Source organism: Tamandua tetradactyla, chromosome 10 (assembly GCF_023851605.1).
Source record: "Tamandua tetradactyla isolate mTamTet1 chromosome 10, mTamTet1.pri, whole genome shotgun sequence".
Classification (NCBI taxonomy): Eukaryota; Metazoa; Chordata; class Mammalia; order Pilosa; family Myrmecophagidae; genus Tamandua; species Tamandua tetradactyla.
Window position 1 is genome coordinate 107,425,021 of NC_135336.1, and position 18,047 is coordinate 107,443,067.

Genomic DNA, 18,047 nt, shown 5'->3' on the forward strand with positions numbered 1-18,047 from the left:
GGTCAGGTGTGTGTGCAAGCAGCAGGCAGGCACACCAGGCCGCACACCTGCACACACCTGAGCGAGAGGCGTTACACACGAACCAGCAGCCACTATCAGACACATGAGGAAAGTAGACAGCCCAGAGGGAAGGAACCATAGGAGAGAGCAGAACAGACTCCAGAGGAAATAGAAATAATTTTGAGAGCAGGAGATAAGAAAAAAATCACAATTAAACTTATTAGTACGTATAGAGGATTCAGTAAGTGTTGAAATCAAATATTAACTTGAAGGTCAAGAAAATATTTATTCAATGATCAGCTGCATGCCTCTGTTTACCAGGCATCCTAAGGGGTGCGTGGATGTGGGGGGGCGTGGATGTGGGGGTGCGTAGAAGTGGGGGGCATGGGTGTGGGGGGCGTGGATTGAGGGGGCTGTGCGGATGTCAGGGTACATGGATGTGGGGGGGTGGGTGTGGGGGCCCGTGGATGTGGGGGGGGCGTGGATGTGGGGGGGCATGGGTGTGGGGGCCTGTGGATGTGGGGGGGGCGTGGATGTGGGGGGGCGTGGATGTGGGGGCCTGTGGATGTGGGGGGGCGTGGATGTGGGGGGTGTGGATGTGGGGGCCCGTGGATGTGGGGGGGCGTGGATGTGGGGGGGCATGGATGTGGGGGCCTGTGGATGTGGGGGGGCGTGGATGTGGGGGACTGTGGATGTGGGGGGGCGTGGATGTGGGGGCCTGTGGATGTGGGGGGGCGTGGATGTGGGGGGGCGTGGATGTGGGGGGGCGTGGATGTGGGGGTATGTGGATGTGGGGGGTGTGAATGTGGGGGGCCGTGGATTGAGGGGGCGTGGGTATGGGGTGCATGGATATGGGGCTGTGCGGATGTCAGGGTACATGGATGTGGGGGGGTGGATGTGGGGGGCCCGTGGATGTGGAGGTGTGGGTGTGGGGGCCCGTGGATGTGGGGGGTGTGGATGTGGGGGGCCGTGGATGTGGGGGGCCGTGGATGTGGGGGGGTGTGGATGTGGGGGCCCGTGGATGTGGGGGTGAACAATTGCAAAAGTTCCACCCTCGTGAAGCTGACATTCTGTGAGGTACAGGGGAAGTTAAAGTCAAATGAATCTCAGGTAACTTGCAGCAGAAAGTATAAAATGTGAGAAAAAAGGTAGATTTGAAAAGTTAAACCAAGAAAACCAAAATCTATCTAGTAGGGTTTCTGAAAGAGAAAATAGAGAGGAGAAAAGAGAAGAAAGTTTCTCAGTACTAGATAAAACACAAGTATGCAAGTTGAAAGGAGACACCCAGTACTGAGAAAGAAAAAAATAAAAAAAATAACCCATGCCTAGAGCATCCTCATGGAATTTCAGATCACCAGTGGTAAAAGAGAAGATTCTAGAAGCTTCTAAGTCACTGAGACTAAATCAGATTTATTTAATATTTATCGGAGACCCTGGAAGCCCAAAGTCAGAAGAAAATACTTCTATTGTAGAATTTTATTGTCAACCAAATATTAAGCATTAGGACAAAGTGATAATTTTTAGATTTCAAGGACTCAGAGAATTTATCTCCAATGCATATTTTTAAACAATGTAACAACTTGAGGATACACTCCAGCAAAATGAAAAAGATACCTAAGAAAGAAAAATATGGAATCCAGAGAGAATAGCTTGTAAGTCCGAGAGTACAATGGAAAAGGTAACTCAGCATCAACCCTGAAAGCATTAGATCCCAATTAGAGTAGAACACCAGATACGAGAGCACTAAAGATTGTTTTCCGGAAGAAAGTGAATTTATTTTAACAAATACCTAATTGAGAAGCTGATGGTCTGAGCGACAGGGTGAAAGCAAAGAATGACAGCAAATAAAGTGAAAACTCCAGGATACCCCCCGCCCCCCCAAAGCAAACCAAGCCATAGAAATGAACAGTTCAACCATAAACCAAACAAAAATGAGGTATAATTTTGGGCAATTGGGGCGTATGGGAAAAGATTCCATTTGCACCTGATGCTTGGAAAAGTTCTGAGCCGCTCCGACTTGGAGAGATGAGCATTTCTCTTCTCACACTCGCCACCCTCCCCAGCTCTGCAAAACATGGTCCCTGTCACGAGTGCTTCCATCCAAAACTCACTCGGTGTGCAGGTTACTTTAACTTGCTGCAAGGCATTAAAACTGAAAGCTAGCTACAAAGGGTGAGAATTAAAAAGCAAAAATGCTCCAGCCATGTGAAACCTGTACTTTCTTAAATAATTATTAGATCAGAGAAGAAACCAGAAAGTGAAAGGATGGCAAAAATACTCCACGCAAATAGTAACCAGAAGAGAGTAGGAGCGGCTATGCTAACATCAGTATCGTATACTAATATAAAACAAAATAGACTTTAAGTCAAAAACTCTCGAAAGAAACAGAGGACACCAAATTTTGATTAAAGGATCAATTCATCATGAAGATATAATAATCATAAACATATGCACCTAACAGTAGGGCCCAAAAATATATAAAGCAACTATTGACAGATTTGAAGAGAGAAATGCACTGTTCTACATTAATAGAAGGCGGTTTTAATGCTTTAATACACCACTCTCAGTACATGCATTCCTCATTTTATTGAACTTCACTTTCTCGTGCTTTGCTGATACTTTGTCTTTTATAAATTCAAGGTTTGTGGCAACTCTGAGACAAGCAAGTCTGTTGTGGCCATTGGTCACCTCCTGTCTGTGTGGCATTTTGGTGGTTCTCTCAATGTTTCAGACTTTTCCGTTATCATATTTGTGTTGGTGATCTGTGGTCTCTGATGTCACCATTGTAATTGTTTTGGGGTGCCACCGACCACACCCACATGGACTGCGAGCTTCGTGGTGCACGCCTGTGTGTGCGTGTGTATGCGTGTGTGTGTGTGTCTGCTCCACCACCAGCTGACCCATACACTCCCCTTGACCGCCCTGGTCCCTGAGCCACAACAGTGTTGAAATCAGGCCAGTTAATAACCCTACAGTGGTCTCTGAGCGCCCAAGTGAAAGGAAGAGTCGTTTGTCTTTTGCCGTAAATCAAAACTTAGGAAAGATAAAGCTCGGTGAGGAAGGCACGCCAGCAGCTGAGAGAGGTGGGAAGCTCGGCCTTGGGGCTGCTGGCCAAGCTGTGAACACACAGGGAAAGTCCTGGAGGGAAATGTAACGTGCGACTCCAGGAACACAGGAGTGATGAGACAGCGGGACACACTGCTGCTTTGGAGGGCGCTTTAGTGGTCTGGATAGAACAAGCCAGATACCACAGCCCCTTAGCCAAAGGCTCCTCCAGAGTAGGGCCCAGCTCCCTTCAATTCCACGAAGGCTGAGCGAGGTGAGGAAGCTGCCGGAGAAAAGCTTGACGCTAAGAGGTTGGTCCATGAGGTTTAAGGAAAGAAGCCGAGCATCTCCCTGACATCAAAGTGTGAGATGAGGCAGCAGGTGCTGCTGTAGAAGCTGCAGCAGGTTGACCAGAAGACCTGGCTAAGGTCATCAATAAAGGTGGCTACACCAAACAACAGGTTTTCAGTGTAGGAGAAACAGCCTTCCATTGGAAGAAGATGCCATCTAGGACTTTTACAGCCTGGGAGAAGTCAGTGCCTGGAGTCAAAGGACAGGCTGACTCTCTCGTTAGGGGCTGTTTGGGTTTGCTAACACTTCTGGAGTGCAGTAGACTAGGAATAGACCCGCTTTCGTAAAGGGGATTTATGAAGTTGCAAGTTTACAGTTCTAAGGCCTTAAAAATGTCCAAACCAAAGCATCCAGAGAAAGATACCTTGACTCTTGAAGGTCAAATGGCATCAGGATTTCTCTATCAGCTGAGAAGGCATGGGGCTGGCCTCCGAGGTCCTTGCTTGTGGTCCAAGGAAAGGCTGATGACAGCCACGCAGAGTGTTAGTTTGGAAGCTGCCAGAATGCTATATACCAGAACCAGAATGGTTTTAATTTAATAAGTTATAGGTTTACAGTTCTAAGCCCATAAAAATGTCCAAACTGAGGTATCCAGGGAAAGATGCCTTCATTCAAGAAAGGCCAGTGGTCTAGAACACCCTTCAGCTGGGAAGTCATGTGTCTGGCATCTGCTGGTCCCTTGCTCCTGGGTTCTGTTGCTTTCAGTCTCTGTTCATGTGGGGGGCTCCTCACTTTGCTTCTCCAGGGCTGGGTTTTATCTTTTGGCTTCCCTTGGCTGTCTGCAGGTTCGGGCTGTTTCACTTCTCATGGTGACATCTGCTGGACTCCAAACATCCATGTCTCTGTTCTCTGCTTGTCAGCTCTGCTCTGAAGTTTCTGTCAGCTCTGTTGTTTTTGTCATTTCTGGCTCTTACCAAAATGTTTCCTCTTTTAAAGGATTCCAGTAAACTAATCAAGGCCCACCTGGAATGGATGGAGACACATCTCCCTCTAATTCAAGGTCACACCCACAAGTTTGCGTGTCACATCTCAGTGGAGATAATTTAATCAAGGTTTTTGCCCTACAATATTGAATTAGGATTAAAAGAAATGGCTGCTCCCACAAGATTAGATCAGAATTAAAACAGCTTTTCTGGGGTACATAATACTTCCAAACCAGCTCACACAGGAAGGAACATGGCTGGCATCTGCTGCTCTTTGTTCCAGGCTCCGATGCTTTGTGCCTCTGATGCCAGTGGCCTCCTGCAAGGCGTGTCTCCGGGTCCTGGCTGGCTCAGCATCTCATGGGAAGGCGCGTGGCGACATGTACTGGGCTGTGCTTTCTAATAGCTCTCCAAGCATCTGCAGCACTCCAGGCAGCTCCAAAGTGGCATCTGTGTCCAGTCTTTCTCCCAAAGTTTTCCCCTTTTCAAGGACTACACTAAACTAAGACCCACCTTGAATGGGTGGGGTCACAACTTTGGAAATAATCTAATCAACAAGTCACATTGGATGTGTCACATCTCCATGTAACAACCCAGTCAAAGTGTTCTGTCCTAAACAATAGGTCTGCCCCACAAGACTGGATCAGGATTAAAAGAATGTGGCTTTTCTGGGGTGCATAACAGTTTTAAAACAGCACAGAGGGGGCGGGCCACGGTGGCTCAGCAGGTAAGAATGCTTGCCTGCCATGCCAGAGGACCCGGGTTTGATTCCCGGTGCCTGCCCATGTTAAAAAAAAAAAAAAAACAGCACAGGAGCTAATGCAGCAGGTGACTTTAAGTTGAAGCCGATGTTTATTTACCATTTAGAAATGCTGGGGCCCTTAAGGATTATGCTGGATCAACTCTGCCTGGGTTCAGTAAACGGACCAACAAAGCTTGGACAACAGCACATCTGTTTACAGCATGGTTTACTGAGAGCCACTGATGAGATCTTCTGGTCAGAAAAAAAGATTCATTTATCACTGTTCATTGACAACGCACCTGGTCACCCGAGAGCTCAGATGGAGATGAATGTTTATTCAGGCTGCAACACAACATCATTCTGCAGCCCGTGGATCAAGGATCTCAACTTTCAAGTCTCATTATTGAAGAACTACACTTCGTAAGGCTGTAGCTGCCCTAGATCGTGATTCCTCTGATGGAGCTTGGCAAAGTCAACTGAAAACCTGGAAAGAATTGACCATTTCAGATGCAGTGTCCTAGCTTGCTAGCTGCCAGAATGCAATATACCAGGAACGGAATGGCTTTTAAAAAGGGGAATTTAATAAGTTGGTAGTTTACAGTTCTAAGGCCGAGAAAATGTCCAATTAAAACAAGTCTACAGAAATGTCCAGTCAAAAGCATCCATCCAGGGAAAGATACCTTGGTTCAAGAAGGCCGATGAGGTTCAGGGTTTCTCTCTCAAGTGAGAAGGCACATGGCAAGCACAGTCAGTTTCTCTTTCATCTAGAAAGGCACATAGCGAACACGGTGTCATCTGCTGGCTTTCTCTCCTGGCTTCGGGTTTCATGAATCTCCCCAGGAGGTGTTTTCCTTCTTCATCTCCAAAGGTCGCTGGCTGGTGGACTCTGCTTCGTGGTGCTGCAGCATTCTCTGCTCTCTCTGAATTTCCTTCATTCTCCAGAGTGTTTCCTCATTTATAGGACTCCAGAAACTTCTCAAGACCCACCCAAATGGGTGGAGCCATGCCGTCACCTTATCCAGCTTAACAACCAGTCTTGACTAAATCACATCTCCAGGGAGATGATCTCATTACAGCGTCACACATACAGTATTGAATAGGGATTATTCTGCCTTTATGAAACGGGATTTAGGTTAAAACATGGCTTTTCTAGGGGACATACATCCTTTCAAACCAGCACATGCAGGAAGAACATTCATGATTTGTGGGAGGAGGTCAAAGAATCAATGTCAACAGGAGTCTGAAGACGTTGGCCCCAGCCTTCATGGATGACTTTGAGGAGTTCAGGACGTCGGTGGAGGAAGTCGCTGCAGATGTGGTGGGAACAGCCAGAGAACCAGAATGAGAAGTGGGGACTGAGATGGGGCTGAATGGCTGCAATTTCATGATAAAGCTGGAATGGATGAGGAGACACTTCTTATGGGTGAGCAAAGAAAGTGGTTTCTTGAGATGGAATCTATGTCTGGTGAAGATGCTGTGAACACTGTTAAATGACAAAGAATTTAGACTATTACATCAACTGAGCTGATAAAGCAGTGGCAGGGTTAGAGAGGATTGATCCCAATTGTGAAAGGATGTCTGTGGGTAAAATACTATGAAACGGCACTGCGTGCTACAGAGAAATGTTTTGCAAAGGGAAGAATAATTCATGCAGCAAACATCGTCGTCTTATTTTGGGAATCTGCCACGGCCAGCCCAGCCTTGAGCAGCATCACCTGCTCTGTCAGCAGCCACCAGCACCGAGGCAGGACCCTCCACGGGCAGCACCACCTGCTCCATCAGCAGCCACCAGCACCGAGGCAGGACCCTCCACGGGCAGCACCGCCTGCTCCGTCAGCAGCCACCAGCACCGAGGCAGGACCCTCCACCAGCAGGAAGGTTGCAGCTCACCGAAGGCTCAGATGATGGGTAGCTTTTTTTTTAGCAATAAAAGATTTTTAAATTCGGGTGCGTTGTCTCATAGTTATAACGCTGTTGTACACTAACGAGACTACAGTAGTTTAAACATAACTTTACATAACCAGGTACCCCATAAATCTGCGTGCCTCGCTTTCTTCTGATATTTGCTTTATTGTGGTGGTCTGGAACTGAACTTTCAGTATTTCCGGGGTGCGCCTGTAATACATAAAACATCTAGACAAACTAGCAAGAAAAGAGGGCTTTAAAAGATGGAATATTAGATGTGAGTGGGCTCTGTGGGCGGTGGTGAATCTCACTTACGTGCTTTAGGGGAAAGTGCAGTCATATCAACGACCTGTTTGTATGAAGTTCAGAGTGAGCAATGCTGATCGGTGAGATTGGAGGTGAGGGCGTTGGAAAAGGAGGTTTCCCGAGGGAGACTGGGGGTGCCAGCTGCTTGCATGGTTGTGTTCACGTCACTCTGAAAACTCATCAAGCCACACACTAATGTGCTGAAACTAACTTTGCTGATGGCATGCTTTGGTTCAGGAAACATGTTTATGTGAAGTGAGATAATGTAATGCTCCTGCCTTGGAATGGAGAAATAACAATTTAATGGTTCAAGAATGCTTGACTCGGCCTGCAGCACAGGCTGGCTCTGGCCAGCGGGTGCCAGGTGGCGAGAGTAGCCTTCAGGTCTCTGAACTGGCAGCTGGAGAGGTGAACGCCCCATGCACTGAGGCAGGGAGGTGGAGGAGGCTAGGGGAGAGGAGGGGGGGCAGGGGAGGGGGTGCTGCCCGGAGCTGAGCCGGGCTCCGGTGTGGGGTGCTGGGCTCCTGCAGACAGCTGGGCCGGCGGGCGTTTTGCACAGAGGTTGAACAGACAAGCCTGGAGCTTAGAAGTCGAGCTGGAGGCAGCATTCTGGGAGCTTCTGGCTCTAGAGACATTCGCAAGCCAGCCCCGTGACGGGCAGGAGTGGGGGCCTTTCCTGGGCTGTCAGTCGTGGGCGGAAATGGGAATCCCCGAGGGTCTGGCCTGGGACTCCGTGGAGCTGGGACGTCCCAGGGTCACCTGTCAGTCTCCACGGGGTCTTTTCCAGGGTTCCCTGGAACAGCCGCTCGCCAGGGACGCGCACTCCCCAGTGGTCAGAGGTGGCCTTTGCAGCAAACCCAAGGGTTGTGTTCAACTAGAGAGGAGCACAGACTGGTCCGTTTGTGGTCGGAACAAGTAGCGCATGTATGCCGTTTGACTGTGCTTGTCCTGCAAGTCGTGTTTTCAGTGTGTCCCGCCTAGGGTCCACCTTACGACTCATTACGTGATCTGCGGGTTAGAGAAATGCCCGTCTCCGAGGAACAAGCTGCTGACCACGTGAGCCACACGCTGTTGTGGGCAGGTGCTCCCACCTTTTCTTAAAGGCGCTCCCCGCTTGCCTTTCTACCACCCCGAGGCGCTGATTCTGGAAAAGAAGTGGGGAGGGCCTAGGAATGTTCCAGATGCCTCTTTCCTTTCTTGGAAGGAGCAGCGGGTGAGACGGGCAGCAAGTCTGACTGAGGCTAACGTCTGCCCTCGCAGCACTGCCCAGCTGAAGCGGCCTAGGACAGCACTTTTGGTGGTTTCAATTAAAAAGTTTCCATCGCCATGAGGTGGGGGTGCTGAGGGCTCCCCTCGGCTGGTCTGGGGTATGTGGAGACCACCACCCTTCCCACTCAAGGTGTCCTGAAAGCTCTCCTCTTCGAAGAGAACCTTTAGTTGAGACAAGATGGCGAAATACATGAGAAAACACATGTGCACTTTTTTGGAATCATGACTTGTTTCACTTTGGGGCTGTCACAGGCGGCCCCTCAGTTCAGAGGTCCACCCCAGGGGCTGTGAGTGCCAGAGCCAGGTGTGACCCACACCTTGGGGTCCGCCTGCCCTCGACAGTGGTGCCAGCAGCACGTCCTAGCTGGGGTGGGGCCCCAGGCGCCTGACGAGTTCCTGTGCACGAGGCCTCCCCGGGTCCCATGGGCGGCTCCTGGTCTGCACCGCGGGTCTGCCTGTCCCCCCCACTGCCCCACGCCCCTGGCCGGGCCTCACCCGCATCTGGTCCCTCCAGGCATCAGCAACGCAGAGGCCCGCCAGCCAGGGAAGGCGCCGAATTTCAGCGTCAACTGGACGGTGGGCGACGCGGCCATCGAGGTCATCAACGCCACGACGGGGAAGGACGAGCTGGGCCGTGCGTCCCGCCTGTGTAAGCACGCCTTGTACTGTCGCTGGATGCGCGTTCACGGCAAGGTACTGCGCGCCGCCCGCGCCCCGCGCCCGTCTCCCAGCCGGCCCTGCACCCTCCCCGCCCGCACGTGCCCCGTGCCCCTGTCCGCCCTGCACCTTCTCCGCCCTCACGTGCCCTGCACCCGGCGCCCGTCTCCCTGCCTGCCCTGCGCCTTTCCCCGCCCGCACGTACCGGGCTCCCCGCGCCCGTCTCCCTGCCTGCCCTGCACCCTCCCCGCCCTCACGCATCCCTCTCCCCCGTCTGCCCTGCGCCCTTCCCCGTCCGCACGTGCCCGGCGCCCTGCGCCCGTCTCCCTGCCCGCCCTGCGCCTTTCCCCTCCCGCACGTGCCTGGCGCCCTGCGCCCGTCTCCCTGCCCGCCCTGCGCCCTTCCCCTCCCGCACGTGCCCGGCGCCCTGCGCCCGTCTCCCTGCCTGCCCTGCACCCTCCCCGCCCTCACGCACCCCGCTCCCCTGTCCGCCCTGCGTCCTCCCCGCCCGCACACGCCCCGCGCCCCTGTCGGTACTTAACCCCGCACTTGTGTCGTGTGGATGTTATTAGCTTACAAGTCTGGCCCTGGCTTCTCAAATCCTAAAACGGTCTCCAAGGCGGCGTTTCCCCTCCTGCCTGGAATCCGAGCGCCGCCGCCCAAGGGCCCCTGTCCGTCCGGGGTGGGGACCTGGCAGTGTCCGCACCACCACCCCCTCGCGCCCCTCTCAGCAGCACGCAAAGCGGGCGATTTCACTTAAGCCCTTCTTGGCGGCAGGACCCTATTTTCCCGAATTGAGACTTACCAGGAAATCGGTGTCTTCTAGTTCTCGTTTACTTTTAGTCCCGGCTGCGGGTTCCCTGACAGGAAGTCCGCACTGCGCGTGCGCGCGCGTCCCTGGGGGCGCCCGGTCACACGAGCCTCAAGGTCTGCACCCAGCCCAGCTACCACGAGCTGCTGGGTGCACAGGCACCCCGCGGACAGCGCGCCCCGCCGCCCAGTGGCCTTCCCTTCTCGGAGCCGGCGCCTGCTGGGCGCCCTGGCGTGGCTGTTTCACTCTCCGCGCCCTGTTCCTGCGTAAACAGCCGCGCTTGTTCTCTGTTCTTTGCAGGTTCCCCCGAGCCTGCTGCGCGCCGAGACCCCGAAACCCCACATGTACCACGAGTCCAAGCTGGCGGCCAGGGACTACCAGGCGGCCAAGGAGACTCTGTTCAGGGCCTTTGCCAAGGCGGGGCTGGGAGCCTGGGTGGAGAAGCCCACCGAGCAGGACCAGTTCCCCCTGGCGCCCTGACCGGGCCGGGCCGGGCCGCGGGCAGGGGGCTGCCCACAGCTCCCCCAACCTCTGCAGCCACGTCCCCCCATTCAGTTACCCAGCAACTGCTTCTCAGTCCATGTTTAGAAATTGAGTTCTACTGAGTAGGGCTTCCTTAAGTTTAGGAAAATAGAAACTACGTAGCGTGACATTCTTGAATAAATAATTTATTCAAAGTTAGGGATGTGGTTTACAAAGTAAGAAGTAACCGGGTCAGGTCAGTCTCAGGCCGTGTTGTTTTAAGTGCAACAAAAGCTTTTCCCTGTGGAGCGGGCGGGGACAGCAGGTAGCAGGTGGCTGCGCTGGTCTCACACGTAGGTTCCGAGAACCTGGCCGGGAGGACCCTGTCCCGCAGGACGCAGGGACGCGGCCGCGCTTCCCGCCTGCCGGGCCCAGGGAGGGCATGTCCCCGAGAGAGCGAGACTCAGATCTTGTGGCCACCAGTCCCTCTAGAAGCTTCTGTGTGCCGTGCGGGCTGCATCTTGGGAAGTCTTGGTTGACGTCTCTGTAGTCAGGGACAGGAGCGTGGCTGTGACCTCCGCTGCCCATTCCACCTGGGGCTTCTAAGACCCCCTGACTCTGTGGACAGCCAGAACCCACGGGCGCTGCGCGGATCAGCCTGTTTCTTCCTCTTAGCCACTGGGGACAAGGACAGCCAGAGACCTGCACAGGAGGGAAGTAAAATTAAAATGAGTTAAGTTGATACCCATTCGTGGGAAGCTCCACGGGAGGCGTCCTGTAATAGATATTCTTTCCGCTTCTCAGAGACCCGTTTGAAGACCAGAAAGTGCCAAGGCTTGAAAGCCAGAGGGCAGGAGAGCAGCCGCGGGGGCTGCTGGTGCTCCCAGGGCCTCCACCCTGCGGGCATGTCTGCAGACACGGGTGACGCGGCAGGGAGGGGCGCTGCGGTGTGGGGTGCCCCCAGGGCTGGCCCCGGGTATCGGTCGTGGCAGCGAGGAGCTCTGGCCCACACCCCTCAGCCGAGTTCCCGGGGTAGAACTAGGTGCCTTGTCGCTTCCACTCAGGAGGAGAGATGTGGAGGGCACCAGCCCTCGCCAGTTAAGCACACACTGGTTGGTCCTGCCCCAGGGCGGACTCTCCAGACCCTAAGACCTGGCACCCGTCCATGGCCAGCGTTGAGGAGGGTGGCTGCTTGTGTGGCATCAGCTGCATCCTTCACAGGTTTGGAAACACAGTGCAGGAGCTGAGTGGTCACTGCTGGTCAGCCAGGTCCCCAAGAGTGCATGGTGGCGTTAGGTGGTGTGTCCTCGCTTTGCAACCACAGGCACGCATGTGCCTGTCATGTGGTACCAGGAGACCCCCATGTCCTCACAGGCACCCTGTGGCTTGTGCACTCCCGTGAAGGCGTGTCCTCTCTGTGAAAGTGTGTGCTCTCCACGAAGGTGTGTGTTCCCCTTAAAGGTGTGTGCTCCCCTCATGAAGGTGTGTTCTCCTCCATGAAGGTATGTGCTCCCCTTGTGGTGTGTGCTCCCCTTGTGGTGTGTGCTCCCCATGATGGCGTGTGCTCCCCTCATGAAGGTGTGTCCTCCCCCATTAAGGTTTGTGCTTCCCTTATGGTGTGTGCTCCCCTTATGGTGTGTGCTCCCCTTGTGGTGTGTGCTCCCCATGATGGCGTGTGCTCCCCTCATGAAGGTGTGTCCTCCCCCATTAAGGTTTGTGCTTCCCTTATGGTGTGTGCTTCCTTTATGGTGTGTGCTCCCCATGACAGTGTGTTCTCCCCTCATGAAGGTGTGTCCTTCCCCATGAAAGCATGTGCTCCCCATGAAGGTGGGTGCTCCTCTCATGAAAGCATGTCCTCCCCGTGAAGGTATGCACGTCACATGAAAGCAAGTGTTCCCACAGGAAGGCATGTCCTCCTCATGAAGGTACGTCCTTCCCTGTGAATGCATTTGCTACCTGTGAAGGTGTGTGTTCGCTTCATGAAAGTGTGTCCTCCCCGTGAAGGCGTGTGCTCCCCGTGAAGGCATGGTCTCCCTATAAAGGCATGTATTCCTCCATGAAGGTGTATGCTCCCTGTGAAGGTGTGTCCTCCCCATAAAGGCATGTGCTCCCCATGAGGTATGTCCTCCCCATGAAGGTATTTGCCCCCCATGAAGGCATGTCTTCCATGTGAAGGTGTGTACTCTCTGTGAAGGCAGGTGCTCCCCCATGTAGGCACATCTTCCCCCATGAAGGCGTGTGCTGTCTGTGAAGGTGTGTGCTCCTGTGTAGACGCGTCATCCCCCGTGAAGGCATATCCTCCCTGTGAAAGCATGTCCTCCCCCATGGAAGTGTGTGCTCCCCCATGGAAGTGTGTGCTCCCCCATGAAGGCGTGTCCTAGGAGGTGGAGGCGCTGTTTGTTGTACTGTGCATCTGCACATTTAGGAGGACTTGGCCTGGCCCAGAGAAATGAACATCGGCTTAAAACCAGCATTTTCCCTCCCGCTGAGGGAGGGGCCGTGTCGGAGGCAGAGGTGTGTCCTCAGGCCCCTGCACACATCAGTGGGATCTTGTCTTACTAAACTTTGGTGTTTTCTTTGCACCTGGAGTGGAAGGGCCGGGCGCGTGCTGCCCTCCCCCGGGCTCTCACACGCTCCAGGAAAGTGTCTTGGGGATGTGAACACTTTAATTCTTGTCTCTGTAAAACTGTATTTGTGTTTCTAGTGGGTACTGGGAGACAGGCTTGGTTTTTAAAAGGTAATAAGGCATTGGTTAGAGCCGAGAGGAAATGTGTTCCTTGTCGGGAGAAAGGCTGGCTGGCGTGTGTGCCCCACACTCCCGCATCCAATGCTGGTGGAATGGAACGAGCACAACAGCTGAATGCCTTAGTGTGAGTGTGTGTGCGCACGTGTGCACATGCGTGTGAGTGTGTGCGAGTTTGTGGGCGTGTGTGCGCGAGTCTGTGTGCGTGTGTGCGCATGCCCTCTGGGTAGAAGGAGGGTCCTCTCCTCCACTTGCCCAGGGTGGGTCCAGGATGGCCGGTGGGTGCTGCCCACGTGGTCAGGGAGCCTGGGGCGCAGAGGGGGCTGGGCCAGGGGCTCCGCCTCTCAGAGACCCCTCTCCGGTGGGGGGACGGCAGCACAGCCCCCCTGCTCTCCATGTCAGGACGAAGGAAATGTCAGGTCTTCGTGGAGCCGACAGGACAGCAAACAGGAGCTTGGCCCTTATGCGCCTTCCTTGGGCCTCGGTTTTGCATCCAGTGTCCTTGGTCTGCGCTTCAGAGACTTAGTAGGAAACTTGGCACAACCAAGGACTTGATTTTTTAGAAAAATCTTCCGTTTTGAGGGAATTTTGCTGGGTGGAGGAGCGTGGGTGTTGGGGCCCCTGGTTGGCCCTGAGGCTGCCTTTGGTGCCGGAAAGTTCCCGCCCTTCCCTGGGGGGTGAAAAGACCTGCCCCACCCAGCATGAGCCCTATCTAACTTCTCTTGTTTCGGAAAGTTTTCTGTAAGTTAAAACAATTTTATTTAAAGTGCGTGATCCGGCATCTCGCGAGGCACTTCTCTCCCTGGCCTTTGTTTCACACGGGCAGGTTTGGCCCCCGGCAGTGTCCGGTGTTGCCGCTGCTCCCTGTGGCACGGGGGCCTCCTGCAGGAGCCGTGGCCGTCTGTCCACACGGTGTCCACGGCTGTGAGCCCAGGACGGAGGCGGGAGGAGGGGGTGTAGGGGGCTGCCTGGCCCACCCCCTTTTCTGAAGAAGAAAAGAAAAGAAAAATGCAACCGGATGCATCTTTTTCTCCAGGAGGGAAAGGTTACCCCAGTCACCACCTTAACCCCACAAGAGGCAAAGTTAACTGACTTTTCCATCTCGAAATTCTATGGAATTGGAGGATCCCTTGAAAGACTGGTTTTTATCGATCCCAAACGACACAGATGGAAAGGGCAGAGCTCCAGCTCAGGGGTGCCCTGGGCACAAACAGTGCGTGACGGTCTCGCTGTGAGTGGGCGGGGGGCTCCCTACCACGGACTGGCCCCCCGCCCTATGCCCCGGGTGCTAGGGGGGCTGTGCTCCCCCAGAAGTGTGGGGGGCACCCCTTGTGGGCCAGGTGTGTGGGGAGCTCGAGGAGGTCAGTTTGACCTTGACCTTTCGTTGAAAGAACCTGTTCGCTCCTTCTGTTCCACCTGGGAAGTTTCTGTTCCAGCTGCCCTGGGGAGGAGGGGGCAAGCCAGGCTCCACACACTCGCTGCTCACTTGCTGCTGGTGTGCAAGGGCTGGCCGCCATTCTTCCGACAACGAACTCAGAGACTGAAGCACAGTTTGTGGAACTTGCTGGAGCAAGAAGCCCTGAAGTCATTTGCTTTTGCAGACATTCTGTCCCATGCTTCTGCTCCGACTTTGGGATTCGGGGAACTGATGGGAATATGGTTCAGCCGGGGACCCGGGGGTCCGCGCACCCCCGCCTCCCGCATGAGCTGTTCCCGCCCAGGTGGGGGCTCCAGCCCGCGATGCTGTCCCATGTAGACAAAGAATTCGACTTGTCCTCAATAAAAAATAGGATTTTCACGACCAGAGCACCGCGGAGGTTTTATTTCTCTCTCTCTCTCTCTCTCTCTCCTTGGCTGCGCAGTGTCGGGCCGCTGCTGTGGGATCTGTCAGCCATGAATCCCACCCACGGGGTTCCCGGCGGGACGTCTCCTCCCCCGACCCCACCCCCGGTGTCTCCCCGAGGGCGTGATGACCACATCCCTTCCGATGAGGCCATGCCCAGGCAAGAGGGCGGTCATGCAATGCCCCTGCGTGTCCCTGTCCACAGAAGGGGTGTGGGGGTGCAGTCCCGCTCTGTGGGGGGTGGGGCACAGTGGGGGTGCAGCCCTGCCGTCTGGGGGTTGACGGTGCAGTCCCCACTGTCCCTGGAGGTGGGGTGCCGGCAGTGGGGCGTGGCATAACCAGGAAGAAGTGAGACCCTCAGCTTGGGGGTGGCCGGGACCACCGGGAACTGGACACACGCGACAGGGCGGCGCTGAGTGGCCACGCAGAGCCCAGCCCCCATCAGTCCCAGGGCTGCGCATGGTGAACCGGGGAGATGCCCCCCCAGCAGCGCTTCCTGCCCCCAGGGTGATGCCCGTGGCCCACGGCCACACGTGCTGAGCAGTTTGCAGGGCGTGGGGTTTGGTGGTCTCTGGGTGAGGGCGTTGGGAGTGTTTTAAATTCTATTTACTTTCCTTTTTTAACCTAATCTCTTCTACGAATGTGATTTAGAATTAACTGAAGAACAAACGTAGGCAATCACTCTGGAAAGTCAAAGGAGCCATGCAGATACAGAGCAGCGCTGTTAGAGCCAAAAAATTTCGATCTCTTTTGCCTCCATTTTGTACCTATTATTTCTTTTACCACAGTAAAGGGAACATTAACATGAAAATACGTGACATGAAGAAGATTTAATTAAGTTTCAGAGAGAACAATGTGGGGAGGGCTCCCCATCAGTTTAATTCCTGGAAGAGCTGGTGGCAGAATGTGGGTGGTCACCATGGAGAAAGTGAGGCAGGACAGCTGAGCAAAGGCCCTGAGGCTGCAGGCGGGGCCGGGAGACACTGGGAGGATCAGCAAGGCGGGAGAAAAGGGGCGTGAGGAAGAGCTGGAACTTCGGCCGTAAGGGTCAATAATCAGTGTGACCCCTGGGACGTGTGGCTGCAGGCTCGGCACCAGCGGGACAGCCTCAGCGTGACGAAGTGCAGCGGATGACCGGGCCGTGCACCCCCAGCTCTGCCCTAGTTTCGCCCCATACTGGGCCCCACCCTGGGCCCCGCCCCGCCCCAGGTCCCGCCACACCCGCCCTGGGCCCACCACTCACCCACGCTGCGCCTTCGAAGCTTTCCTTTCCATTACACATTTCATTAGGAAACTGGATCGTCATCTGTAACAAATTATGTGCGAGGAGCTTTTTAAAATGATTTGTATGCTTGGTTCATGGTGTTAAGCTCCTGGGAATAAGGTTCCCACGCTATTTATTATGCATATTTACACACTTTATTTTATCATTCTCGCTTTTAGTAAATGGCATGACTTTGTACCTACTAATCCAATTATATTAGATCTACATGGTTACATCTTGGCTTCCCTCAGTAACTTACCCATGTAGTCTGTAATTTATTTCATCAGTTTTCTTTTACCATACCCTGGAAAAAGCTTGTTTACCGTTTTATTTGAATTGAAAAAGTAGGTCAGACTTTGGTTGTTGGTTGACAAGATTGGGTCACACGGAGGGTGTGTGCCTTAAATAGAATGAGCTAAATCTGTAACTCCAAGGTTTTGGTAAAAGTACACTTAAAATAATGGTATAATAACAATGTTTTATCAACAAATATTGAATCAGCAAAAAATAATTAAATTAACAACACTTCTGTGTCCTCACGCCCCTCAGAGGGTGTCAGGGGCCCTGGGGCAGAATCACGTAAATCACAGACTTTGGCGAGTCAGGTCAGTCTCTGGACATCCCAGAACGAGAGTGTCCTGGTAAGAAATCCTTTTGCAAGTCAAGGCGCCTCTGATCCTTTGTTTGCAAAACAATTAATGAAAACTTAATTGAACTGACAGTTGACGAAGCCTTAAAACAATTTGCTAATTTCCGATGGCCCCTGACTCTTGGAATATTACTTAGCGTCCAGCAGTGGAGGGTGCCCTGGCCTCAGCCGGAAGCTGCCCGGAAGCTGCTGGCCACCCCCAACCCAAGGGAGCCCCGCTGCTCTCCCGCAGGGCTCTGCCTCACCTCTGGGAGGGGCCTGTTGGACCAGGAGGCGTGGCCAGTGGGGCAGGCCTTATGGACCCAGAAAATAAGTTCAAGTTTTGGTTCCTATAAATGGTTGTGGCAGAGGAAGGGGCGCGGGGGGCGGGGGACTCCGAGGCGTGCACAGTGGCCTGCGTGCGGCTGAGGAGGAAGGCGGTGCTGGCACGTCTGACCTCCACGGATCTAGGATGGTGAACTCGTGTCCCTTCCATGCTGAATCACACGCGTTCCCGGGATGAGGGAGAATCCCGCCCTGCGGGGTGGGCCAGGCAGTGCGGGGAGCCGAGGGGAGCCCCGGCGTCGCGTCAGACCAGAAGTTGCCCTTCGTCCCAGGTTGTGAGGGGAGGACTCGTGTGTACGCGGAGAGGGTATGAGGGGCTCCGGGTTTGCAGGGCTTTTCAGGGGTTGGGGAGCAAAACCGCAAACCGGCCCCGAGGCGCTCCTCTGTGAGCCCGTCCCCAGGTCTCCTGGCCCAGCCCGGCCACCCCAAGGGGTCACGTGTCCAGTGCACCCCAGGGAGCCCAGGGTGCGTTACCCCACGTCGCCCTCCCAGTTCGTCCCCAGGACGGGGACAGCTCTCACCAGGCCTGTCTCGGCCGACCCCTTCGCTGCCCCCAGACGCCCCGCGAGGACCAAGTGATGGGCTGCAGTGCCGGCAGCAGGTCCCAGGGGTGTCCAGCCAGGCGCGGCTGCCGTGGGCTGTGGGGACTTGTCCCCTGGACCATCTGCTGTCCCGGAGGCTCGTGGACGAGGTGAAAGCACGTCCTCTGCAAGACAAGTCCCAGCATGCGCTGGCGACAGCCGGCCTGGCTGC

At 54.3% G+C, this 18,047-nt stretch overlaps 1 protein-coding gene and 1 long non-coding RNA gene across 6 annotated transcripts in view; one reads left to right on the plus strand and one right to left on the minus strand.

Annotated features, from left to right (window-relative positions):
* ADARB1 (adenosine deaminase RNA specific B1) overlaps positions 1-10,604 on the plus strand; it is a 113,347-nt gene extending 102,743 nt beyond the window's left edge. For 4 of the 5 annotated variants that reach the window (XM_077119158.1, XM_077119159.1, XM_077119160.1 and 1 more), the window contains exons 9-10: positions 9,056-9,234; positions 10,310-10,604. In XM_077119158.1, the coding sequence (XP_076975273.1) occupies positions 9,056-9,234; positions 10,310-10,489 (359 nt within the window). In that variant the 3' untranslated portion in view covers positions 10,490-10,604. Of the gene's footprint in view, positions 1-9,055; positions 9,235-10,309 lie in introns of those variants that run through there. The other variant, XM_077119161.1, reaches the window with a different exon arrangement.
* On the minus strand, positions 1,090-10,072 carry LOC143648776 (uncharacterized). Its single transcript, XR_013158756.1, has 3 exons — positions 10,004-10,072; positions 9,037-9,186; positions 1,090-6,544 (listed from the first exon to the last, which is right to left on the minus strand). It is a non-coding gene; the product is annotated as an uncharacterized LOC143648776 (long non-coding RNA).
* Positions 10,605-18,047: the final 7,443 nt, after the last annotated feature.